Source organism: Musa acuminata, chromosome BXJ3-11 (genome assembly GCF_036884655.1).
Source record: "Musa acuminata AAA Group cultivar baxijiao chromosome BXJ3-11, Cavendish_Baxijiao_AAA, whole genome shotgun sequence".
Lineage (NCBI taxonomy): Eukaryota > Viridiplantae > Streptophyta > Magnoliopsida > Zingiberales > Musaceae > Musa > Musa acuminata.
In genome coordinates this window covers 6,218,394-6,240,693 of record NC_088359.1, presented here as the reverse complement: position 1 = coordinate 6,240,693, position 22,300 = coordinate 6,218,394, and the positions used below count along the sequence as shown (strand labels likewise).

The following is a 22,300-nucleotide window of genomic DNA, read 5'->3' as shown; positions in this document are numbered from 1 at the left end:
ATGACTAATTCTTTAGGATTCGTATATTAAAAAATTGATCAATCGATCATCAATGTTTTTATTGATCATGAAACATCGTGGATCCCTTCCTATTTATTTTAATTTTTTTTAATAAAAATAGCAAAAATAAGATTCAAACTAAAATATTTTTATAATCTATTAAAAATCTTTACCAGCTTAGTTAGTTGGCATCCTAAATGATTTTAACTGTAAGATTAACCACCATAGTCATCAGATGTGCCAACTGTGCTAAGGTTGGTTGTTTGTCCAAACAATTAATCAAAATTAGTAGGAAGTGTCATCTTCATGCCAAGCATGAACTTTAGCACTAAATTAATTTAAATTAAATAATGATCTTCTATCTAGATATCTGGATTGATTAGTGTGACATTACATGAGTGATAAATCTCAAATTTGAGTGGAAGTGTGAGTGTCATTATTTGATTTGTATCATGTAAATTTTTGCAACACTAGATGATGATAAAATGTAGACTGGTTGAAGTTTTGTGAAGGCTTATTCAAGCAATATCATGATGATTAAATTATGGAATTTAGCCACAAAAGACCTCAAACAAGATCATATTCGGCCAATTACTAATTAGCTTCAAATGCATGCATCTTTTAGCAAGGCCTCAGCATCATCCTAAGTGTCGAGAGAGAGAGAGAGAGAGAGAGAGAGAGAGGGAGAGAGCATATAATTAACATATGACCTAATCTTATTCACCTAGGGAGAAGATGTCTCGTGACCAAGGACATATCTTCTCAGGGCATTTTCCTAAGTCATCTCATCCACCAACACATCAATTACTCAAACATTTCATGCTCCAAGAAGTCACTTCAAAGAATCTATTCCTCGTGAGACAATTGAGACCACATGCATCGTTGAGCATGCATGATAACATGAAAGAGGCCATGGATCACAATCTTCAAGTCCTACAAGTAATTTGTCCCCTTCCAAGACGACTCTATCATGATCATCATCATCATCATCATCATCATCATAGAGAGAGATAGAGAGAGAACCTAATCTTATTGACCTAGGAGGAAGGGGTCTCTTCCAATGGCACTTTCCTTGGTCATCAAACATTTCATGCTCCCAGAACACACTGGAGCCACATAAATGCAGATAAGATATCATGTTGTCACATGCAAGCATAATTAACTTTACTAGGGTCATCCAACTGAGCACATTAACTCAACCTGTTCTTTGGGAGGTGGGCAAGCATTGGGGATTACATGAAAGGCAATGAGGTCACCCACATCCATATGTCTGCCTACTAATTTCCTATCCATGAGATCTATATTTAATATACTTAATCAAAATTAACTAACATAATTAAGGTTCTTATATAATTAACAATATTGTTTTTATCAATTCAACAACAAGCTAACAATAATCATTATCGTTCTGATACTTTATAATTAAATTTATATGAATTTAGATACAATCTTAAACATCTCTTGATGATAAGTAAAGAATATTGGTGGAATACTTGCAAGCAAAGTCATTTCCTTTGGCACTTGTAAATTCTTCATTCAATTATCAGATTGCAACTTCTTGTTTCTTTTTAGCCTTCAAGAGTTACATGTTTCTTCTGGACTTCATTTGGAAGCTTCAAGTGCATAAAGATGGCAACGATAGATTAACAAAAAAACAAGACTTTTTACCTAGCTTTTTTTGTTTGAAATCTAATGCATCACTCCATCATCATTGAAGCTGGTGTTTATAATTGAATAAAATATATAATAAAATTAATTAGATTCTGATGATAAATATTGGTTAATAGAAAAAAAAAATCTATATTATAGTAGGATTCCTTAGGGGATGCTGTTGATGGGAGGAACTCTCCTAATAACTTATCTTAGATTTTCTGCTCTCGTCTATAAATAGATAGGACATTTAAGGACTAGACGAGATATGTTGTAGAGGACGTAGTTGAGAGATTACAGTTTTTCTCTCAACCCCCCTAAACCATTAATAATAGTGGTATTGTAAAAAGATAGGAAGAGAGGAGGAGTATCTAGTTCTCCTTGCAGATCATCGTCATTGTGATATTCGGATATGGAGGACAGTACATTTGCATATCAGACAGAGATCTTTTTTCAAATGACATCGAACGATATGCATCATAAATCTGATCTAATATTATTTAATTTCAATCCTAACATAAAATTTTTTTCGCATTATATGTAGCATATCATATTTTTATACTTACAATTGGCATTAGAGCCTAGGTTCTTGAGATCAAATACATTAGATTTGTTTACGATGCTTCAATGATATATATATTTTGTCGATCTAAATTCCTATCTACTTTGTCTTGTCGTCTGCTTATAGGTGATGTTAGATTCTTTGTAATGCGGTCTTCGATGATAGCGAGGTAGCGACGGTGGCTGTGCAGCACCGTTGTCGATGGCAATTGCACTGACTGCAACAACATCATTGCATGCGGTCGCTATGACAGACTTGCTGCAGTAGGCAACTGCGTCGAGCAACACGAGGATCGCAATTGTAACAATTGTCGTAGGCGAGACTGCCAACTGCGAGTCGTACATTGCAATTGGTCGCACATCGCGGTAGCCGTGTGTAAGCGTTTAGGCAATCGTGCACAAGCGACAGCGCGCACACATGACGACCACGTAGCAGCGACCGCGCGTGAGCAGAGGCCATGTCCAGGTGGTGATGGTGCGTGGGCAGTAGCCGCGTCTAAGCGACAGCCTTGCGTGGGCAGATGTCGTGCCCAAGTAGCGGTCAAACAAGCGATAATCGCTCGTAGGCAATGGTCGCACTAGCGTGCAGAGGCGGTGGCTGCATGTAGGGCGACGAACCTCCGCGGGCAGACGCACCTTAGGGTTTTGATAAAATTACATATTGGACCCTATAATTTTTATTAACTCTGTTTTAATTTTTTTTATAGTTCTACCATTTATAAATCTCATAATTCTAGTTTCTGTCCTATCAATAAATTTACTATTATACCCTTATGATATTGAGAATTTCTAATTTATATCCTTAATTATAAAATTAATTAATATAATTAAATTAAATTTGATCATGATTATATTTTAACTAGATATTGATTGAATTTAGTTTCTATCAAATTTTAAAATGATTAAATTTTGATCAATTTTTAATTTTTATCGACCTCTTTAATTGGGTTGATATTTAGCTCAATTTTGGGCTTGCCCAAATTAAATAAAATAGATTAGATTAATTTAACATTTTATATGGAAGTAAAAAATGTAAATTACTATTTCTTTTATAGTTTTCTCATATGATTTATTGATTACATGTGGTAAATAAAATTTAATCATTATTTTTAGATATTTATTTGGTTATTCACATATATTTGTTTGAAATTATAAAATAATATTTATCTTTTACATAAAGGCCCTTTATGATTTTATTTCATCATGATTACAGTTATCATATCAGTTTTTCCTTTTGCTAATTAATGTTCAATAATTATTACGGTTGTTATTTTATTATTAAACTATTTCAATATAAATTAGATTAAAAAAATTTGATTAATATTATTTGTAACTCATCTCTCTAAGTTTTCTCTGACCGATAGCCACCAAAGTGGAATGAGATAATAAACTTATGGGATATGATTACAATAAAAATCTTATCATTTATAGGATATTTTAAATAATATTTTATATTATTGTATTAGTCATATAGTCACCAAAGTAGCCTAGATCAATAGCTTATAAAATTATATTAACAAACTAGTCCTAAATGATATTAAGAAAATAATATTCATAATGACACACATAATTAGGGGATTTAGATAATCCCAATGGAGAATCTACTTCAAATAATTATATGATAGGGTAGGATGATACTGTTTTGGATAGCCTTATAGTTTATAATTATATACCCCAAAATAGCAATATTATTCTATAATGATGGTATCAGTCCTCCGTATGTGATCTTAAGTAAACACTAGATATGTCAATATTTCACCTAAAGATGAAATATGGATGATACCAATAATTCATCATATTTTAAAAACTCAAAACATTAATGTTATTTTATATTTTACAATGGTACTTCCATCTATATATTCTCATGCTTCCAATGTCCTTATACTATCTGGATCAAATTATTTAGAATGGTTAGAGCATATGCAATTCACACTAGGCATATTAGATCTTGACTTAGCATTGTTTATTAAAAAACCCACAAACTTGATTGATGAAAGTACTATGGAATAAGTTAATGAAATGAAGGCTTGGAAAAGATCTGATAGGCTTAGTTTAATGTTTATAAAAATGACAATTGTAAATAACATAAAAATTTTATTACTGATTGCAACTAGTACATGAAAATATTTAAATATTATTGAAGACAAATTTAAATATGTTGATAAGTCATTAGTTGACTCACTAATAAAAGAACAAACTAGGACTCAATATGATAGCACTCGAGGAATTCAGGATCACATCATCAATCTGGTTGATAAAGTTATAAAATTTAAAGTATTAGACATGAATGTTGATGAGTCTTTCCTCGTGCAATTCATTTTTAATTCTTTTTCTTCCCAATTTGGCTTATTCAAGATTCACTATAATATAAATAAAGATAAGTGAGACTTTGAGTGAGTTAACTAGTATGTATGTTTAGGAAGAATTGAGATTAAGGCAGAAAAAATTATATAATATTATGACTACTACTCAAGGGGTTGGTAACAAGGAAAGAAAATTGAAGCATCATCCATCAAAGAAATTTGTCCGGTCTAGAAATGTTAAACAAACTAATGAAAAGAAAGCTATTATAGTAAAGTATTTATTTTATGGCAAGAAAGGATACGTGTAGGAGGATTGCATTAAACATAAAACTTGGTTCAAAAAGAAATGTATAAACTCGATCTTTGTATATTTCAAATTAAACATTCTAGAAGTTCTTTTTAATATTTGGTGGATTGAGTCTGGTGCTTCAACTCATGTTACCAATAATATATAGAGATTTCTTTCAATTCGAAAATAAAAAAAACATAAAGAATTCATCATTATGGGAAATCGTCTCAAAGCGAAAATGATGTTAGTGGGGACTTATCGCCTATGCCTAGAGACGGGTCATCTGGTGGATTTTGTTGATGTATGTTATGTTCCTACTATTTTTAAAAATTTAGTTTCTCTATTTATAATTGATGAGTTAGGATATTGCCTTTCTTTTGGTAATGGTAAACTTACTATATTTTATGATTTAATAAAAATTGGTTCTAGAATTGTGTGTGATAGTTTGTATAGAATTAATTTAAATCTTAAGTTTATAAAGATATTATTGATCTTGTAATCAAGTGTTGGATTGAACGTAGTTTCAATAATGAAATACCTTCTATACTATGACTTAGACTTCACTGATTTTAATGTTTGTATGAATTGCATTAAAGGAAAGCAAACTAAACATACAAAGAAAAATGCCACAAGAAGTAAAAAACTCTTTGAGATTATTTATAGGTGGAAAAGTAAAAAACTCTTTGAAATTATTCATAGGTGGTGAATTTTATAATAGATATAATGAGTCTGGTCAGAATATTGGTCATTTTGCTAAATTCCTAGAACAATGAGGTATTTGTGCTCAGTATGCCTTACCAAGTATGCTACAATAGAATGATGTTACTGAAAGGTAAAATCATACTTTTATATATATAATTAGGAGTATGATGAGCTATTCCTCTGTACCTTAGTTAATATGAGGTGAAGCTCCAAGGACAACAATGTATATTTTGAATAGGGTTTATGGTAAGTCAGTTTCATTAACTCCATTTGAGTTATGGACTAGTAGGAAATCTAGTCTAAGACATTTACATATTTGGGAGTGTTTTATAGAGATAAAAGTATTCAATCTGTATAAAAAGAAATTAAATTCAAGAACTATTTTTGGATGTTTTATTAATTATTTAAAAAAATTAAAGGGATATAAATTTTATTGTCCTAATCATAGTAGAGAGATAGTAGAATATGGTAATATAAGATTCTTAGAAAATGACGAAATCAATAGGAGTGAAAAATCTCTGATGATCAATTTTGATATTGAGAAGATTTAGGTTAATTCTCTCACATCATCTCCTATTCGAGAAATTATTGTTTCTCAAATCAATGAAAGAATTGATGAGGGTGAACAACAAAATAATATCAATGAACTCTCATATTGATGTCGTCGTTGATGATATTGTAGAAAAATCACAATTAATAGCTTTGAGAAAATCTCAAAGGAAAATAAAATATATCATTTCTAATGATTATGTGGTATATCTATAATAATCAGATTATGATATAGGAATAAAAAGACTTCTTATCGTTTTCATAAGTCATAGAGTATGATGCAATAAAAGAATAGTTAAAATCAATATACCAAAATAGTATTTAGAAACTTATTGAATTGTCCAATAATTATAAAAGAGTCGATTGTAAATGGGTTTTTAAGACAAAATGTGACACAACAGGCAATATCGAACGATATAAAGTTAAACTTATGACCAAAGGTTTTTCTCAGAAATAAGGCATCGACTACAACAAAAGTTTTTCTCCAGTTTATAAAAAGGACTCGTTGAGAATCATCATGGTATTAGTAGCTCATTATGATCTTGAGTTATACCATATGGATGTAAAAATAATATTTCTAAACAAGAATCTGTATTAGAAAATCTATATGGAATAATTTAAAGGATTCATAGAAAGGGGAAAAAAAGTTGGACTTGTAAACTTAAGAAATCTATTTATGACCTTAAACAAGCTTCCAAACAATGGTATATAAAAGTTTCATGATACTATTACTTTCTTCGGATTTAAGGAAAATACTATTGATCAGTGCATATATATGAAGGTAAATGGGAGCAAGTTTATTATATTGATCTTATATATGGATGATATTTTGTTTACTAGTAGTGATATTGGTTTATTATATAAAACCAAGATATTTCTTGGTAAAAAATTTAAGATGATTGATATAAATGAGTCAGCATATTTTATTGGTATTGAGATATTTATGGATAGATCTTAAATGTTATTAGGACTGTCTCAGAAATGATATATTAATCATATCTTGGAGAGATTTAATATGTAGCTTTGCTTAGTCAATAATACACTTATTACTATAGGTGAAAAATTTAACTAAAACTCGAGCTCGAAAAATGACTTAGAAAGAAATCAAATGAAGAATATTCTTTATGGATGCATAGTTGAAAGTCTATTATATGCTCAAACCTATACAAGATCATATATTAGTTTTATAGTTGCAATGTTAGGTAGATACCAAAGCAACCTATGAATGAAATATTGAAAAGTTGTAAAGAAGGTAAGGAGATATCTGCAGGGGATGAAAGATTATATGCTCACATATAGGAGATCAGATCAGCTTTAAATGATGGGATATTCATATGCTAATTTTGTAAATTGCCTCGATAGTAGGAAGTCCACCTCAGGATTTGTATTCATGTTAGTTGGTGAGGTAATTTCTTAGAAAAGTGTAAAATAATCACCTATTGCATCATCAACAATAAAAGTTGAATTTGTGGCATGCTTTAAGGCCACAAATCAAGTTTTATGACTGTAAAATTTTATCTCACGACTTGGTATGCTCGACTCAATTGCTAGGCTACTGAAGATATTTTGTAATAATATCACAGTAATTTTCTTCTCTAAGAATAATAAGTACTCTAGTGGTTCCAAGCACATCGAGATAAAATACTTGGTGGTTAGAAAAAAAGTACAGAAACAAAAAGTGTCAATTGAGAACCTGAGCACCACTATGATAATTGTTGATCCATTTATAAAAGTTTTATAATGTAAATTATTTAAAGAATATGTTCTTAGAATGGGGCTTGTGAGTAATATATAAAAGATATAGTGATGCATGTTTATGTGGATGCTATTATTGATATTTTTTTTCATAATTAAAGTTATTTATTTCTGTTATCCTATTTATATATATGTTTATGCATATTATAGTTGAATGCAATAATAGGATTATCTTAACAAGATAAATTATATGGTTATTATGGACTATATAATGAAAGACTAATAATATTATAGTATATAGAAGGAAGTGTGGAATTGATGACGTATAATCGCTATGACTCGTATTGATAGTTAAACTGAATATAGTATTATTATGCTTATTGATCATATTAGTTTATTTTTAAAAATTCATGAGTATGTATAAAATACTTTTCAAATATTTTTTATAATCCAATTAGGTAAAATTATTTTTCAAAAAAAATTTATTTTATCTGTTTTGATTTTGAATACTTTTTAATATGTGGGCCAAGTGGTTGCATGGTGCAGGAAAGTGAGTGAGAGAGAAAGGTGCTACAGTGACAGTTCATGTACATCCCTATGTGCCCAATCCATTCTGGTGGTGATGATGATGCATGCTAGCATTCATGTGTCACCTTTGGATGTTGATGTTGGACGTATTCTAGTTCCAGGTTTTGGTTGGGATGTGGCCATGAACAGGGTTGGCAGCGTGCACTCCCATGACCTGATCTCACACAAGGGCTTGAGAGAGAGAGAGAGAGAGAGAGAGATAGCCAAATTGCCCTAAACGCTATCTTCCTTTGACACGAAAAGGTTAGGGATCCATGCACATGCCTCTCCACTCTCAAACGAGTTGAGAGTGGGGCTCAATCATCACTCCCTTTCATCTTCCGAAACAAATGAGGGATCATCGAGTAGTTTGTGTTGTGCATCTCTAGTCCATCTTCGCATTCACAAAGAAAGAAGGGGTCAAGTAGAAGAAGCTTGAAAATTAATGCAGTGTGAGCATGCATGCCTCCCTCCCACATGAAATCTTATATAAAGTTAATTAATGATGAAGTGTAAACGTAGTTCCAAGAATTTTCTTCACTTGATTAATTCGCTCATGCATCATTAAACTATGTGATGAGGAAAAGAAAGAGTACTAAGCAATCCTATGACCCCCAACATTGTTCTTGATCCAAATTTGGCTCCATTATAGGCCATGGGGGAGAGGCAACCACAACGGCTCCTCCTGGGTCCAACGTGGAAGCATGGCAGCCATCTAATGTGGCACGAACCACATTTACCTATATTTGATGTGGGCCCATGACAAAAATAATAATTAATCTAAAATTTTTTAATATGTTTATCTCTTCTAAGAGTATTCAATATTTTACTAACGATACAAAAACGAGCCAATTTTTGACGATCATTCTATTATCCGCACTCGAAATATAAATAAACTAAGATGACTAACGACTATATATAAACATGTAAAGCTAGAGATTTTATTTTGTAGAAAACTTGTATATGAATCCCCTATTACAAATGTATTCTATATATAATCCTTTAAATGTGATATTAACTTCAGACAAAAAAAGAATAAGTTTAATTCCCAATCTTTTTTGGTTCAAGTTTAGATCTCAAGTTCTTATGTCGACTATAGAAGAAAAGAAGAACGAAGGATGAAGGGATGAGATAATGGATTTTGTAATAAACATGTCATTCATCTCATTAGATGATATGACAAATGATGCAAAGGAAAGACTTTGCTTTACATCTCTCCCTGTTTCCCTCCTCTCCTACATCTCCACTTCTCCCTTTCAGCTTCCTTTTCTCGCATTTCCTTCTCTTATTTTGCTAGCCTCATTCATCACCCTCAACGTTTTTCCTTCCTTCCTTTGTCGTGTTTCCTCAGCCCCCCACATGGTTTAGGAGAGGAGAACATGAAGGAATAAGGTCGAGATTTCCAACTAGGAAATCATCTATGAGCTTCACTTCATTATGTGGATTTTAATTTGGAACTCAAACCACTGATCAAAATGTTCAAGGTTAAAATTAATAGTAAGATGTTTATCAAACTCTTTTGTTAATCGTAGTCTACTTTCGATGTGGGACTAAGTCAAAGTATTACAGATCGACTCATTTAGAATAGATTATGAGTTTTAATCATTCGATATTATTTTTCTGCTTGTGCCCTATAATCGGATTCAATTTCATTATATAAAAAAAATTCAAGTTTAATATAGGTCGGGTTGTTTTGTTATATCCTAAATTTTTGATATTGGTGGTCATCCAATTCAAGATCGATATATGGATAAGGTAGGATTTAAAAATGAATGAAGTTTCAACAAATTTGGAGGATGGACATTCTTCCATGAATAGAGAAGCTTATGCAAAATAGAAATGAAGTATGTGCTATTGATTCCATAGATTGCTTCACTGTCTTCTTGGTAAGAGCTAGTAGTATCACAAATCACAGTAATGGTCAAAGCCACAATAAAGCTGTGAGATCAGAACCTTGTTTGATGGTGCAAAGGATTTGGACAACCTCATGAGTTTGACCACTTTATTGAAAGCTTCAATCAACCCAAATGATTTGTAATCTCTCTTGACCTTTCTGAACAATGCCTTGAAGAGGCTTTGGCTTATCCAAGTTCTTCATGTAGGCATTAGCTTTATTTCTGACATACTCTTATTCTACAAAGCTACCAAATGCATAATTTTCAGCATAAGTATGCTTTGCTGTTACAACAAGAACTGATTGGTTGATGGATCAGAATCATGCAGAAGCTCAAAGGGTTTCAGATTTGTGGTTTGAGACTGAGACGTGAATCGGAGATCAAGACATCTGACAGTGACTGATGAAACAGAGAGATGATGGAAGAAGAATCAATGTCGGATGCTGATAAATTCCATCTGTTCTTCCATGCATTTATGGCAGATTTGTTTCTGCACATGAAGAACAACTTTTCTCCTCGTATTAAGCCAATCAAATGGTGTTGATGGGAAGGCTTATCGTCTGCAAAGGCACTCATCACATGCAGATCCCATGGCGAGCCCAACTATTTATACACCTCCCCGTCCTCTGCTCCTTCCCCCACTTGAATGTGACCAGCTGCATCTCTCTCCTCTGCTGCTTTCTCGTTCTACTTCTCATCTTCGATCATGGCTCATTTTGCTGATCATGGCAAGAGAAGATGCAGATGGGTGAATGGCCCACTCATAGTAGGAGCAGGTCCTTCGGGGCTGGCCGTGGGCGCGTGCTTGAAGGAGCACGGCGTCCCCTCCGTCATCCTCGAGAGGTCCAACTGCATTGCCTCGCTTTGGCAAAGCCGAGCCTACGACCGCTTGAAGCTCCACCTCCCCAAGCAGTTCTGCCAGCTTCCTAAGCTCCCCTTTCCTGAGGACTTCCCCGAGTACCCCTCCAAGAACCAGTTCGTGGATTACTTGGAGTCCTACGCCGCGCACTTCCAGCTAAATCCACGGTTCGACGAGACGGTGGTGTCGGCGAAGCGTGACAACACATGCGGCATGTGGCGGGTGAGGACTTGCGTCGGCCGCCATGGGAGCAGGGGCAGAAGAACCGAGGTGGAGTACATTTGCCAGTGGTTAGTGGTGGCCAGAGATGGAAGGAAGTGAGGAGTTCGTGTTAGAATATGTGGCCTTTTATTGAATAAGATATATAATAGAATTGGGTTCCGTTGCGATATTTTAGCCAAGACTAAGTCCACTACGGAACGATTCCTCGGAGATATTCTTGATGGGAGGATATCTTCTGAGATCTCATCTCATCGTAGACCCTCTGCTCTCGCCTATTAAAGGACAGGATCTCTAGGGGTTGTTAAGGGTGGTTAGTGTGTTAGAGCGTCGCACCTCTCCGTTGAGGAATTCAGTTATTCTCCTCGACTCTCTCCCCAAAAGCCCTCTCCCCAAATCCATCAATCTGTGTGATCCTGTGAAAGGATAGGAAGAGAGGAGAAAGGGTCTACTCTTCGCACTCCCTGTAGATTCCGCAGCGCGATCGGATTAAAGACGGAAGACGGAACCTGCAGCAATCTTGGATCACGGTGTGCTAAGCAGATCAAACAAGATCTCTGAATGGATGGCATCAAAAGGTACGCATCGTATAATTAGATCTATGTATTGAATTTCAATCCTGGCATATAGGTTAATTCCGCATAATTGATTTAGCATAATTACAGATTTTTATGCTTACAATTGGTATCAGAGCCCGGTTTTTTGAAATCATGCATTAGATCTGTAAATTAATTTACGATGCATAATTACCTTTATCTTCCAAGAACTGCTAAGCAGTAATGGTCACCGTCGACCTCGCTGCAAATCTGCGGTTACGCCGAGTAGCGTACGCATTACAGAACTCGTCATATGGATATTACAGAACTCGTCCCATATGCGGACATTACAGAACTCGTCCCATATGCGGACATTACAGAACTCGTCCCATATGCGGACATTACAGAACTCGTCCCATATGCGGACATTACAGAACTCGTCCCATATGTGGACATTACAGAACTCGTCATATGGATATTACAGAACTCGTCCCATATGCGGACATCACAGAACTCCGTCCGTCCGTGCGACGGCATCACAGAACTCCGTCCACGCGACGGCATCACAGAACTCCGTCCGTGCGACGGCATCACAGAACTCCGTCCGTGCGACGGCATCACAGAACTCCGTCCGTGCGACGGCATCATAGAACTCCGTCCGTGCGACGGCATCACAGAACAGAACTCCGTCCGTGCGACGGCATCACAGAACAGAACTCCGTCCGTGCGACGGCATCACAGAACCCCGGTCGCACACGGCCAGAATCCGTCCATGCGACGGTCGGCCGCACGCAGGCAGACAGCCCAGGTGGCGGCCATTCGTGAGTTGGCCGTGCACAGGCGGCGGCCGCGTGCTGGCAGCAGCCACCCGCGGGCAGGAACCGCCGCAGCGGCAATGGCCGCGCATGAGCAGTATGCCCCGCGGCGGCAGCGCCGTGGCGGCAGTGGCCGTGCGCAGACAAGATCTACCGCGCACAGGCGGTCGCTGGCAGCCGCGCACAGGCGGCAACCCGCAGCCGCGCACAGGCGGTAGCCCGCAGCCGCGTACAGGCGGCAGCCGCGCACAGGCGGCAACCCGCAGCCGCGTACAGGCGGCAGCCGCGCACAGGCTGTAGCCCGCAGCCGCGTACAGGCGGCAGCCGCGCACAGGCGGCCAGGCCGCAGGCAGCAGCGGCAGTGCCGCTCGCGCAGGCGGCGGCGGCGATGGCAGATTAGGGTTGGCATATTTACGTTTTTGTCCTCGAGGCTAGGGTTTTGAAAAATTACAGTTTTACCCTTTGCAAATATCGTACTTACGGTTTATGTTCTGTCAACATATTTACGGTTTTGCCCTCGGGTCTAATTTCTGCCAAATTACAGTTCTGCCATTCGCATATTTTCGATTTATATCCTATCAAATATTATCGGTTTTTTATCATTATGAAATTGAGAAATTTAGGTTATATTCTCAATTATAAAATTGATAAATATCATTTATTATAATTATGATTAATTTTAATCATGATTATATTTTTTGATTATTTGATTGGATTTAATTTTGATTAAAAAAAAAAAACTATAAATTATGGTTTATTTTATGGTTTTCTCATATGAATTATTCATTATATATGTGGTAAATAAAATTAAAATCCAATTATTGTTTTTGGAATTTTTATTTATTTATTCACATGTATATGCTTGAAATTATCATATGAGTTTTATTAATGTTCAATAATTATTATTGTTATTTATTATTGAACTGTTTTGTATTATTATTCAATAATTATTATGGTTATTTTATTATTGAATTGTTTTGCATTATGTTCAATAATTATTATTGTTATTTATTATTGAACTGTTTTGTATTATTATTCAATAATTATTATGGTTATTTTATTATTGAATTGTTTTGCATTATGTTCAATAATTATTGTTGTTATTTTATTATTGAACTGTTTTGCATTAGTATTCAATAATTATTATGGTCATTTTATTATTGAATTGCTTAGCAAAAATTAAATAAATTGATGAATATTATTTGTAATTCATTTCCCTAAGTTCTATCTGACTAGTAGCTGCCAAAGTGGCCTAGGATGATAAACTTTTGTGATATGAATTACAATAAAAGTTTTATCATTTATAGGACATTTTTATTTTATATCATGGCATTAGTCTTGTAGCCACCAAAGTGACCTGGACTAATGACTTATAAAATAATATTAAAGAATTAGTCCTAAATGATATTAAAGAAATAATATTCATAATGGCACATATAATTATGAGATTTAGATAATCCCAAAGGAGAATCTAATTCAAATAATTATATGATGGGGTAGGATGATACTATTTTAGATATCCTTGCAGTTTAGGGTTGTATACCCAAAGGTAACAATACCTATTCCTCAAGGATGGTATCAGTCCTCCAAAAATATTCTTGAGTGAACACTAGATATGTCAATATTTCACCCAAAGGTGTAATATAGATGATATCAATAGTTCATCAATTTTTGACAAACTCAAAGCATTAATGTTGTTATATATCTTTTTGCAGTGGTACTTCCGCATATACACTCATATGCTTCAAGTGTCCCTGTACTTTCTGGATCAAATTATTCAGAATGGTTAGAGCATGTGCAATTCACACTAGGCGTATTAGATCTTGATCTAGCATTACTTGTTGAAAAGCCTGCAGACTTGACTGATGAAAGTACTGCAGAACAAGTTAATGAAATGAAGGCTTGGGAAAGATCTGATAGGCTTAGTTTAATGTTCATAAGAATGACAATTGCAAATAACATAAAGACTTCATTACCGATTGTAACTAGCGCAAAGGAATATTTAAAGGTTATTGAAGACAGATTTAAATCTGCTGATAAGTCATTAGCTGGCACATTGATGAAAGAACTGACTACAGCTCAGTATGATGGTACTCGAGGAATTCAGGATCATATCCTCAATATGGCTGACAAAGCTGCAAAACTTAAAACATTAGGCATGAATGTTGATGAATCTTTCCTCGTGCAATTTATTCTTAATTCTCTTCCCTCTCAGTTTGGCCCATTCAAGATTCACTACAATACAAATAAGGATAAGTGGGACTTGAATGAGTTGACTAGCATGTGCGTTCAGGAAGAATTGAGATTAAGGCAGGAAAATTCATATAATGTCATGACGACTACTCAAGGAGGTGGTAACAAGAAAAGAAAGTTGAAGCATCATCCATCAAAGAGATTTGCTAAGTCTGGAAATGTTAAACAGACTAATGAAAAGAAAGCCTTTACTGTAAAGTGCTTCTTTTGTGGCAAGAAAGGACATGTGAAGAAGGATTGCATTAAACGCAAGACTTGGTTCGAAAAGAAAGGTATTAACTCGACCTTTGTATGTTTCGAATCAAACATTACAGAAGTTCCTTCTAACACTTGGTGGATAGATTCCGGTGCTTCAACTCATGTTACAAATAATATGCAGGGATTCCTTTCAATTCGGAAACCAAAAGAACATGAAAGATTCATCATTATGGGAAATCGTCTTAAAGCGAAAGTGATATCAATGGGAACTTATCGTCTGCGCTTAGAGACGGGTCACTTGATGGATCTTGTTGACACATGTTATGTTCCTACAATTTCTAGAAATTTGATTTCTCTTTCTAGAATTGATGAGTTGGGATATTGTATTTCTTTTGGTAGTGGCAAACTCAGCATATTTTACGATTCAATAAAAGTTGGTTCTGGAATTCTGTGTGATGGTTTATACAGAATTAATTTGGATCTTGAGTTTGCAAAGACACTAATGACCCTGCAATCAAATATTGGATTGAAACGTAGTTTCAATAATGAAAGATCTTCCATATTGTGGCATAGACGATTGGGGCATATCTCCAAGGAAAGAATTGAAAGATTAGTGAAGGATAATATTTTGGAACATTTAGACTTCACTGATTTTGATATTTGTATAGATTGCATTAAGGGAAAGCAAACTAAACAAATAAAGAAAAATGCCATAAGAAGCAAAGAACTCCTTGAGATTATTCATACTGATATCTACGGACCACTCCACATTCCTTGTTTTAGTGGAGAAAAATATTTCATCACATTTATAGATGATCTGTCCAGATATGGCAAAGTTTATCTAATACATGAAAAGTCTCAAGCCGTTGATACTCTTGAAGTATACATAAATGAGGTTGAGAGACAATTAGATAGAAAAGTTAAAATTGTCAGATCTGACAGAGGTGGTGAATTTTATGGCAGATATGATGGATCTAGTCAGAATATTGGTCCTTTTGCTAGATTCCTAGAACAACGGGGTATTTGTGCTCAATATGCATTACCAGGTGTGCCACAGCAGAACGGTGTTGCTGAAAGGCGAAATCGTACTCTGATGGATATGGTTAGGAGCATGATGAGTTATTCCTCTGTACCTGAGTCGATGTGGGGTGAAGCTCTTAGGACAGCTATGTACATCTTGAACAGGGTTCCTAGCAAGTCAGTTTCATCGACTCCATTTGAGTTATGGACTGGTAGGAAGCCCAGTCTGAGGCATTTACATATTTGGGGATGTCCTGCAGAGATAAGAGTATTCAATCCACATGAAAAGAAATTGGAGCCAAGAACTATTTCAGGATATTTTATTGGTTATCCAGAAAAATCCAAGGGATACAGATTTTATTGCCCTAATCATAGTATGAGAATAGTAGAATCTGGTAATGCAAAATTCCTAGAAAATGGCGAAATCAGTGGGAGTGAAAAATCTCGAAGGATTAATTTTGATATTGAGGAGATTCAGGTTAATTCTCCCATATCATCTCCTGTCCGAGAGATTGTTGTTCCTCAAATCAATGAGAGTATTGATGAGGGTGAACAACAAAATAACATCCAAGAACTCTCACATGATGTTGATGTCGCCGCTGATGATCTTGTAGAACAATCACAATTGGCAGATTTGAGAAGATCTCAAAGGAAAAGGAAACATGCCATTTCTGATGATTATGTTGTATATCTACAAGAATCAGATTATGATATAGGAATAAAAAGAGACCCCTTATCGTTTTCACAAGCCATAGAAAGTAACGATTCTGAAAAATGGTATGATGCAATGAAAGAAGAGTTAAAATCAATGGTACAGAATGATGTCTGGGATCTCGTTGAATTGCCCAATGATTGTAAAAGAGTCGGTTGTAAATGGGTCTTTAAGACAAAACGTGACTCAACGGGCAATATCGAACGATATAAAGCCAGACTTGTGGCCAAAGGTTTTTCTCAGAAGGAAGGCATCGACTATAATGAGACTTTTTCTCCTGTTTCTAAAAAGGACTCATTAAGAATCGTTATGGCATTAGTAGCTCATTATGATCTTGAGTTGCATCAGATGAATGTGAAAACAGCATTTCTGAATGGGGATCTGGATGAGGAAATCTATATGGAACAACCTGAAGGATTCATAGAAAAGGGAAAAGAAAGTTGGGCTTGTAAACTTAAGAAATCCATTTATGGCCTTAAACAAGCTTCCAGACAATGGTATATAAAGTTTAATAATACCATTACTTCCTTCGGATTTAAGGAAAACACTGTTGATCAGTGTATATACCTAAAGGTAAGTGGGAGCAAGTTTATTATATTGGTCTTATATGTGGATGATATTTTACTTGCCAGCAGTGATCTTGGTTTATTGTACGAAACCAAAATATTTCTCAACAAGAACTTTAAGATGGTTGATATGAATGAGGCATCCTACGTCATTGGCATTGAGATATTCAGGGATAGATCTCAAGGATTATTAGGATTGTCTCAGAAAGGATATATTGATCGTATCTTGGAGAGATTTAATATGCAGCTTTGCTCAACCAATGATATGCCTATTACTAAAGGTGAAAAATTCAGTCAAAACCAGTGCCCAAGAAATGACTTAGAAAAGAATCAAATGAAGAATATTCCTTATGGATGCGCAGTTGGAAGTCTACTATATGCTCAAACCTGTACAAGACCAGATATCAGTTTTGCAGTTGCAATGCTGGGAAGATATCAAAGCAACCCAGGAATGGAACATTGGAAAGCTGCAAAGAAAGTAATGAGATATCTACAAGGGACAAAAGATTATATGCTCACATACAGGAGATCTGATCAGCTTGAAGTAACTGGATATTCAGATGCTGATTTTGCAAATTGCCTCGACAGCAGGAAGTCCACTTCAGGATTTGTATTTATGTTAGCTGGTGGGGCAATTTCTTGGAAAAGTGCAAAGCAATCGCTTATTGCATCATCAACAATGGAAGCTGAATTTGTGGCATGCTTTGAGGCCACAAATCAAGCTTTATGGCTGCGAAATTTCATCTCAGGACTTGGTGTGGTCGACTCAATTGCCAAGCCGCTGAAGATATTTTGTGATAACACCGCAGCAGTTTTCTTCTCTAAGAATGGCAAGTACTCTAGTGGTTCCAAGCACATTGAGATAAAGTACTTGGTGGTTAGAGAAAGAGTCCAGAAACAGCAAATGTCAATTGAGAACTTGAGCACCACTATGATGATTGCTGATCCATTGACAAAAGCCTTACAGTGCAAAATATTCAAAGAACATGTTCTTAGAATGGGGCTTGTGAGCAAGTCATAAAGGATATGGTGATGCATGTTTATGTGGATGCTATTATTGACATTTTACTTAATTAAAGTTATCTGTTTCTGCTATCCTGTTTACATTTATGTTTATGCATATTATGGTTGAATGTAATAACAGGATTGTCTTGACAAGACAAATTACAGGGGTCATTATGGACTATGTTAGGAAAGACTAACAATGTTGTGGTACATAGAAGGGAGTATGACATTGATGAAATACAACCGCTATGACTCGCATTGATAGTTGGACTTAATATAGTATTATTGTGATTATTGGACTTATTGGCTTATTTTAAAACATGGCCATGTATAAAATGCTTTTCAAAATTTTTGGAATCCAATTAGGTAAAATTGTTTTCAAACAAATTTTGTTTTGTTTGTTTTGATTTTGTATCTCTTTTATATCTTATCAATTAATGGGCCAAGTGGGAGAATGTTAGAATATGTGGCCTTTTATTGAATAAGATATATAATAGAATTGGGTTCCGTTGCGATATTTTAGCCAAGACTAAGTCCACTACGGAACGATTCCTCGGAGATATTCTTGATGGGAGGATATCTTCTGAGATCTCATCTCATCGTAGACCCTCTGCTCTCGCCTATTAAAGGACAGGATCTCTAGGGGTTGTTAAGGGTGGTTAGTGTGTTAGAGCGTCGCACCTCTCCGTTGAGGAATTCAGTTATTCTCCTCGACTCTCTCCCCAAAAGCCCTCTCCCCAAATCCATCAATCTGTGTGATCCTGTGAAAGGATAGGAAGAGAGGAGAAAGGGTCTACTCTTCGCACTCCCTGTAGATTCCGCAGCGCGATCGGATTAAAGACGGAAGACGGAACCTGCAGCAATCTTGGATCACGGTGTGCTAAGCAGATCAAACAAGATCTCTGAATGGATGGCATCAAAAGGTACGCATCGTATAATTAGATCTATGTATTGAATTTCAATCCTGGCATATAGGTTAATTCCGCATAATTGATTTAGCATAATTACAGATTTTTATGCTTACAGTTCGGCCGGCAGGTGATGCATGCTAGCGACTACAGATCCGGCGAGGCGTACCGGGGAAGACAAGTCCTCGTCGTAGGCTGCGGGAACTCTGCCATGGAAGTCTGCCTTGATCTCTGCCACCACAATGCCTTCCCAACCATGGTGGTGCGCGATGCAGTGAGTGGTGCTTCTCTAAGGATTCATATCGATGACTTCTTCCTATCTACATTGTTTACTGATGAGCTGAATCGTGCAACAGGTTCATGTGCTGCCAAGGGAGACATTTGGGAGATCGACCTTTGAGCTGGCTGTTTCCTTGATGAAATGGCTGCCGGTGAAGGTGGTGGACAAGGTGCTCTTGATCTCATCATGGATGATACTTGGAAACGTCGAGAAATATGGACTACGGCGGCCTTCTCTCGGCCCCTTGGAGCTGAAGAACACGCAGGGGAAGACCCCAGTTCTGGACATTGGTGCCCTGCAAAAGATCAAGACAGGTGAGATAAGGGTGGTTCCTGGAATCAAGAGGCTGTTGCATGGTCGAGCAGAGCTCGTCGACGGACGAATTCTCGATGTAGATTCGATCATCCTCGCGACCGGTTATCACAGCAATGTTCATTCATGGCTGCAGGTCAACACTCTGTTCTTCCTCACATGTAATCTTCATTGTTCTTCTTGAACTCACTGAGTTCTATGTTGGATTCTGCATGTTGTTGTTGTTTGCAGGGCACAGAGTTCTTCAACAAGGATGGATTTCCAAGCCAGGCATTCCCAGATGGGTGGAAGGGGGGTTCAGGACTTTATGCTGTTGGATTCACAAGGAGAGGGCTCTCTGGTGCATCCATGGATGCTGTGAAGATAGCAGAAGACATCGGCAGGGTGTGGAAAGAGGAGACCAGACAGGCCAAGCACATCACTGCTTGTCACAGAAGATGCACTTCACAGAACTGAGGAAGAACTTCACAACTATTACTAATTTACTTTCCTCTGTCTCTCTCTCTCTCTCTCTCTCTTCATGTAACAACGACTGTAGCATGCAAAATAACACAAGTGAGATAGCCCACACTCCATTTTGCATAAGAAATGGGCTTCTTTGTATGTAACATAATTGTTGGAGTTCCTTTTCAGCAGGTCAAAATGTTTCTTCTTTTCTCTCATGAGAAAGCTTTAAATTGGATCAATCTATCGGCAAGTAGAAACTTCTACATAGAGTTATCTCTGCTTAGCTTCTTTTATGTTAGTACAATATCTCTAGATTCTGAGTTCTTAATCTCCTATAGCTAAAGGAAGCTATAAATGAATCAAAAGAACTTATGGTTGCTGGAAGAAGTGCTACAAATCTTCTGGTTTTTCTGGCACAAAAAGGCAGTGACCTTTTCTTGCACTTGGAAGGAGCAGTTGATTGGTAGTTCTCATGGCCTGTGAGCATCCATCACAATCGAAGATGAGATCAGTGATTATATGCATGCAAGTTTAGTTATTTCAGGTACGTGCACCTCAAAAGAACACTAAGATGCTGCCCTAACTCTCTCCCGGGTGGGCACAGAAAGATACTGCAGTCTGCAGGTAGTCTCAGCTTCCTCGATGCAAAGGTGTGATGGAAGGCTAACATCCTCATGGCGTTGGATCACTGTCGTCACCATGGTTCTTCCCTTCATGGAGAGTCCATGAACAGGAAGAAGGCTCTCGAGCAGTGGCTGCACCACCATATGGTGCAGAAGGCCATGAAGACATGGTGAGGCCACCACCTCTTTCCCTGTGATGCTGCCCCATGTTGCGGTGTGGTTGGTGTTTGCAGCACAGCCACGGTGATGGAGTGAGCGTGGCATCTGCTTGCACCCGTACAGCCAAACACTCGAGAGAGGCATGCATGGAACGATCTTACTGGTGAAATGTTGGAGTCCATATGCCTGGAATTAATGCAGGTGAGCGTGGCTCGGATGCTTGCTGTCTTCATGACCAATGGATTTCCACAGGAATTCAAATTATTACTGGCATTGAAGAGCGGAATCCCGGAACAGTAGCTGCTGCAAGCAATTAAAGCAGTACGAAATGATCATTTTGAGATTGAAATAATAACATCAATTAATCATCATCCTATACGTACGTACTATTTATAATAAATAATTATAAGTTATCAACCTTTATTTGCCCGAATAGATAAAAAGTCAGAAGAAATTATAGGAGGTTGTTAGCGGTTGCTTCCTCGTACAATATTTAATAAAATATTTTATTCTTTTAGAATCAAATATAAAAAAATATTTTTAATATAATAAAAAGAAAAGATCATTTTTTGACCACTCGTATCCATATTCACCCATCTCAGTTTACTATCTTGGGCATTAAAGGGGCTGAGTTGAAAAACCTCTTCCGACCTCGATCTTCATGTAGGTGGCACCTTAGGAGCTTGGCGCTCCCACCTCGGATGCACATCGAATAATGCTATGCACATAGGTTTAGATCACATTGGGCTAACCAAGATGTCAACGACTTCTTCCTGTAATATTTTTAACGTTAGAAGGAGGGCTCAATGTCACGGAAATACCCACCTGTTGACCATCTCATTGAACGCTTGAACAAGGAGGCTTTGCCCTAACCTATAATACTTTTGCCTAAGAGGGGTAACAATTATCATTTCTGCACATGAGTGTTGAGAAAATTGGGGCGACATCACATACGGAGCGAAAAGATAGAAAACAAAAATCTCATATTTCCATAGAAAATAGTTTCTTGTCGTCATACGAAGATTGGTGCATAAAAACCCATAAAATCGAAAAACCACGTATGTTAAGGAGATCGTATACCCTGAAATCTAATAAATCTGTGGGAGAGGATAAAGGAGGTCAACTATCCTCCTCTCTAATGGTGATCTACAAGGCAAGGGCTACGAAGACGCTCCTC

At 36.5% G+C, this 22,300-nt stretch overlaps 1 protein-coding gene across 1 annotated transcript; it reads left to right on the top strand.

Moving 5' to 3' along the window:
- The first annotated feature begins 10,917 nt into the window (after nt 1–10,917).
- Nucleotides 10,918–20,455, top strand: LOC135652949 (probable indole-3-pyruvate monooxygenase YUCCA5). The gene is made up of 5 exons (XM_065174316.1): nt 10,918–11,387; nt 15,875–15,926; nt 19,433–19,576; nt 19,659–20,030; nt 20,126–20,455. The coding sequence occupies exons 1-5, from the start codon at nt 10,918–10,920 to the stop codon at nt 20,348–20,350; spliced, it is 1,263 nt and encodes a 420-aa protein (XP_065030388.1). The 3' UTR covers nt 20,351–20,455.
- The last annotated feature ends 1,845 nt before the right edge of the window (nt 20,456–22,300 follow it).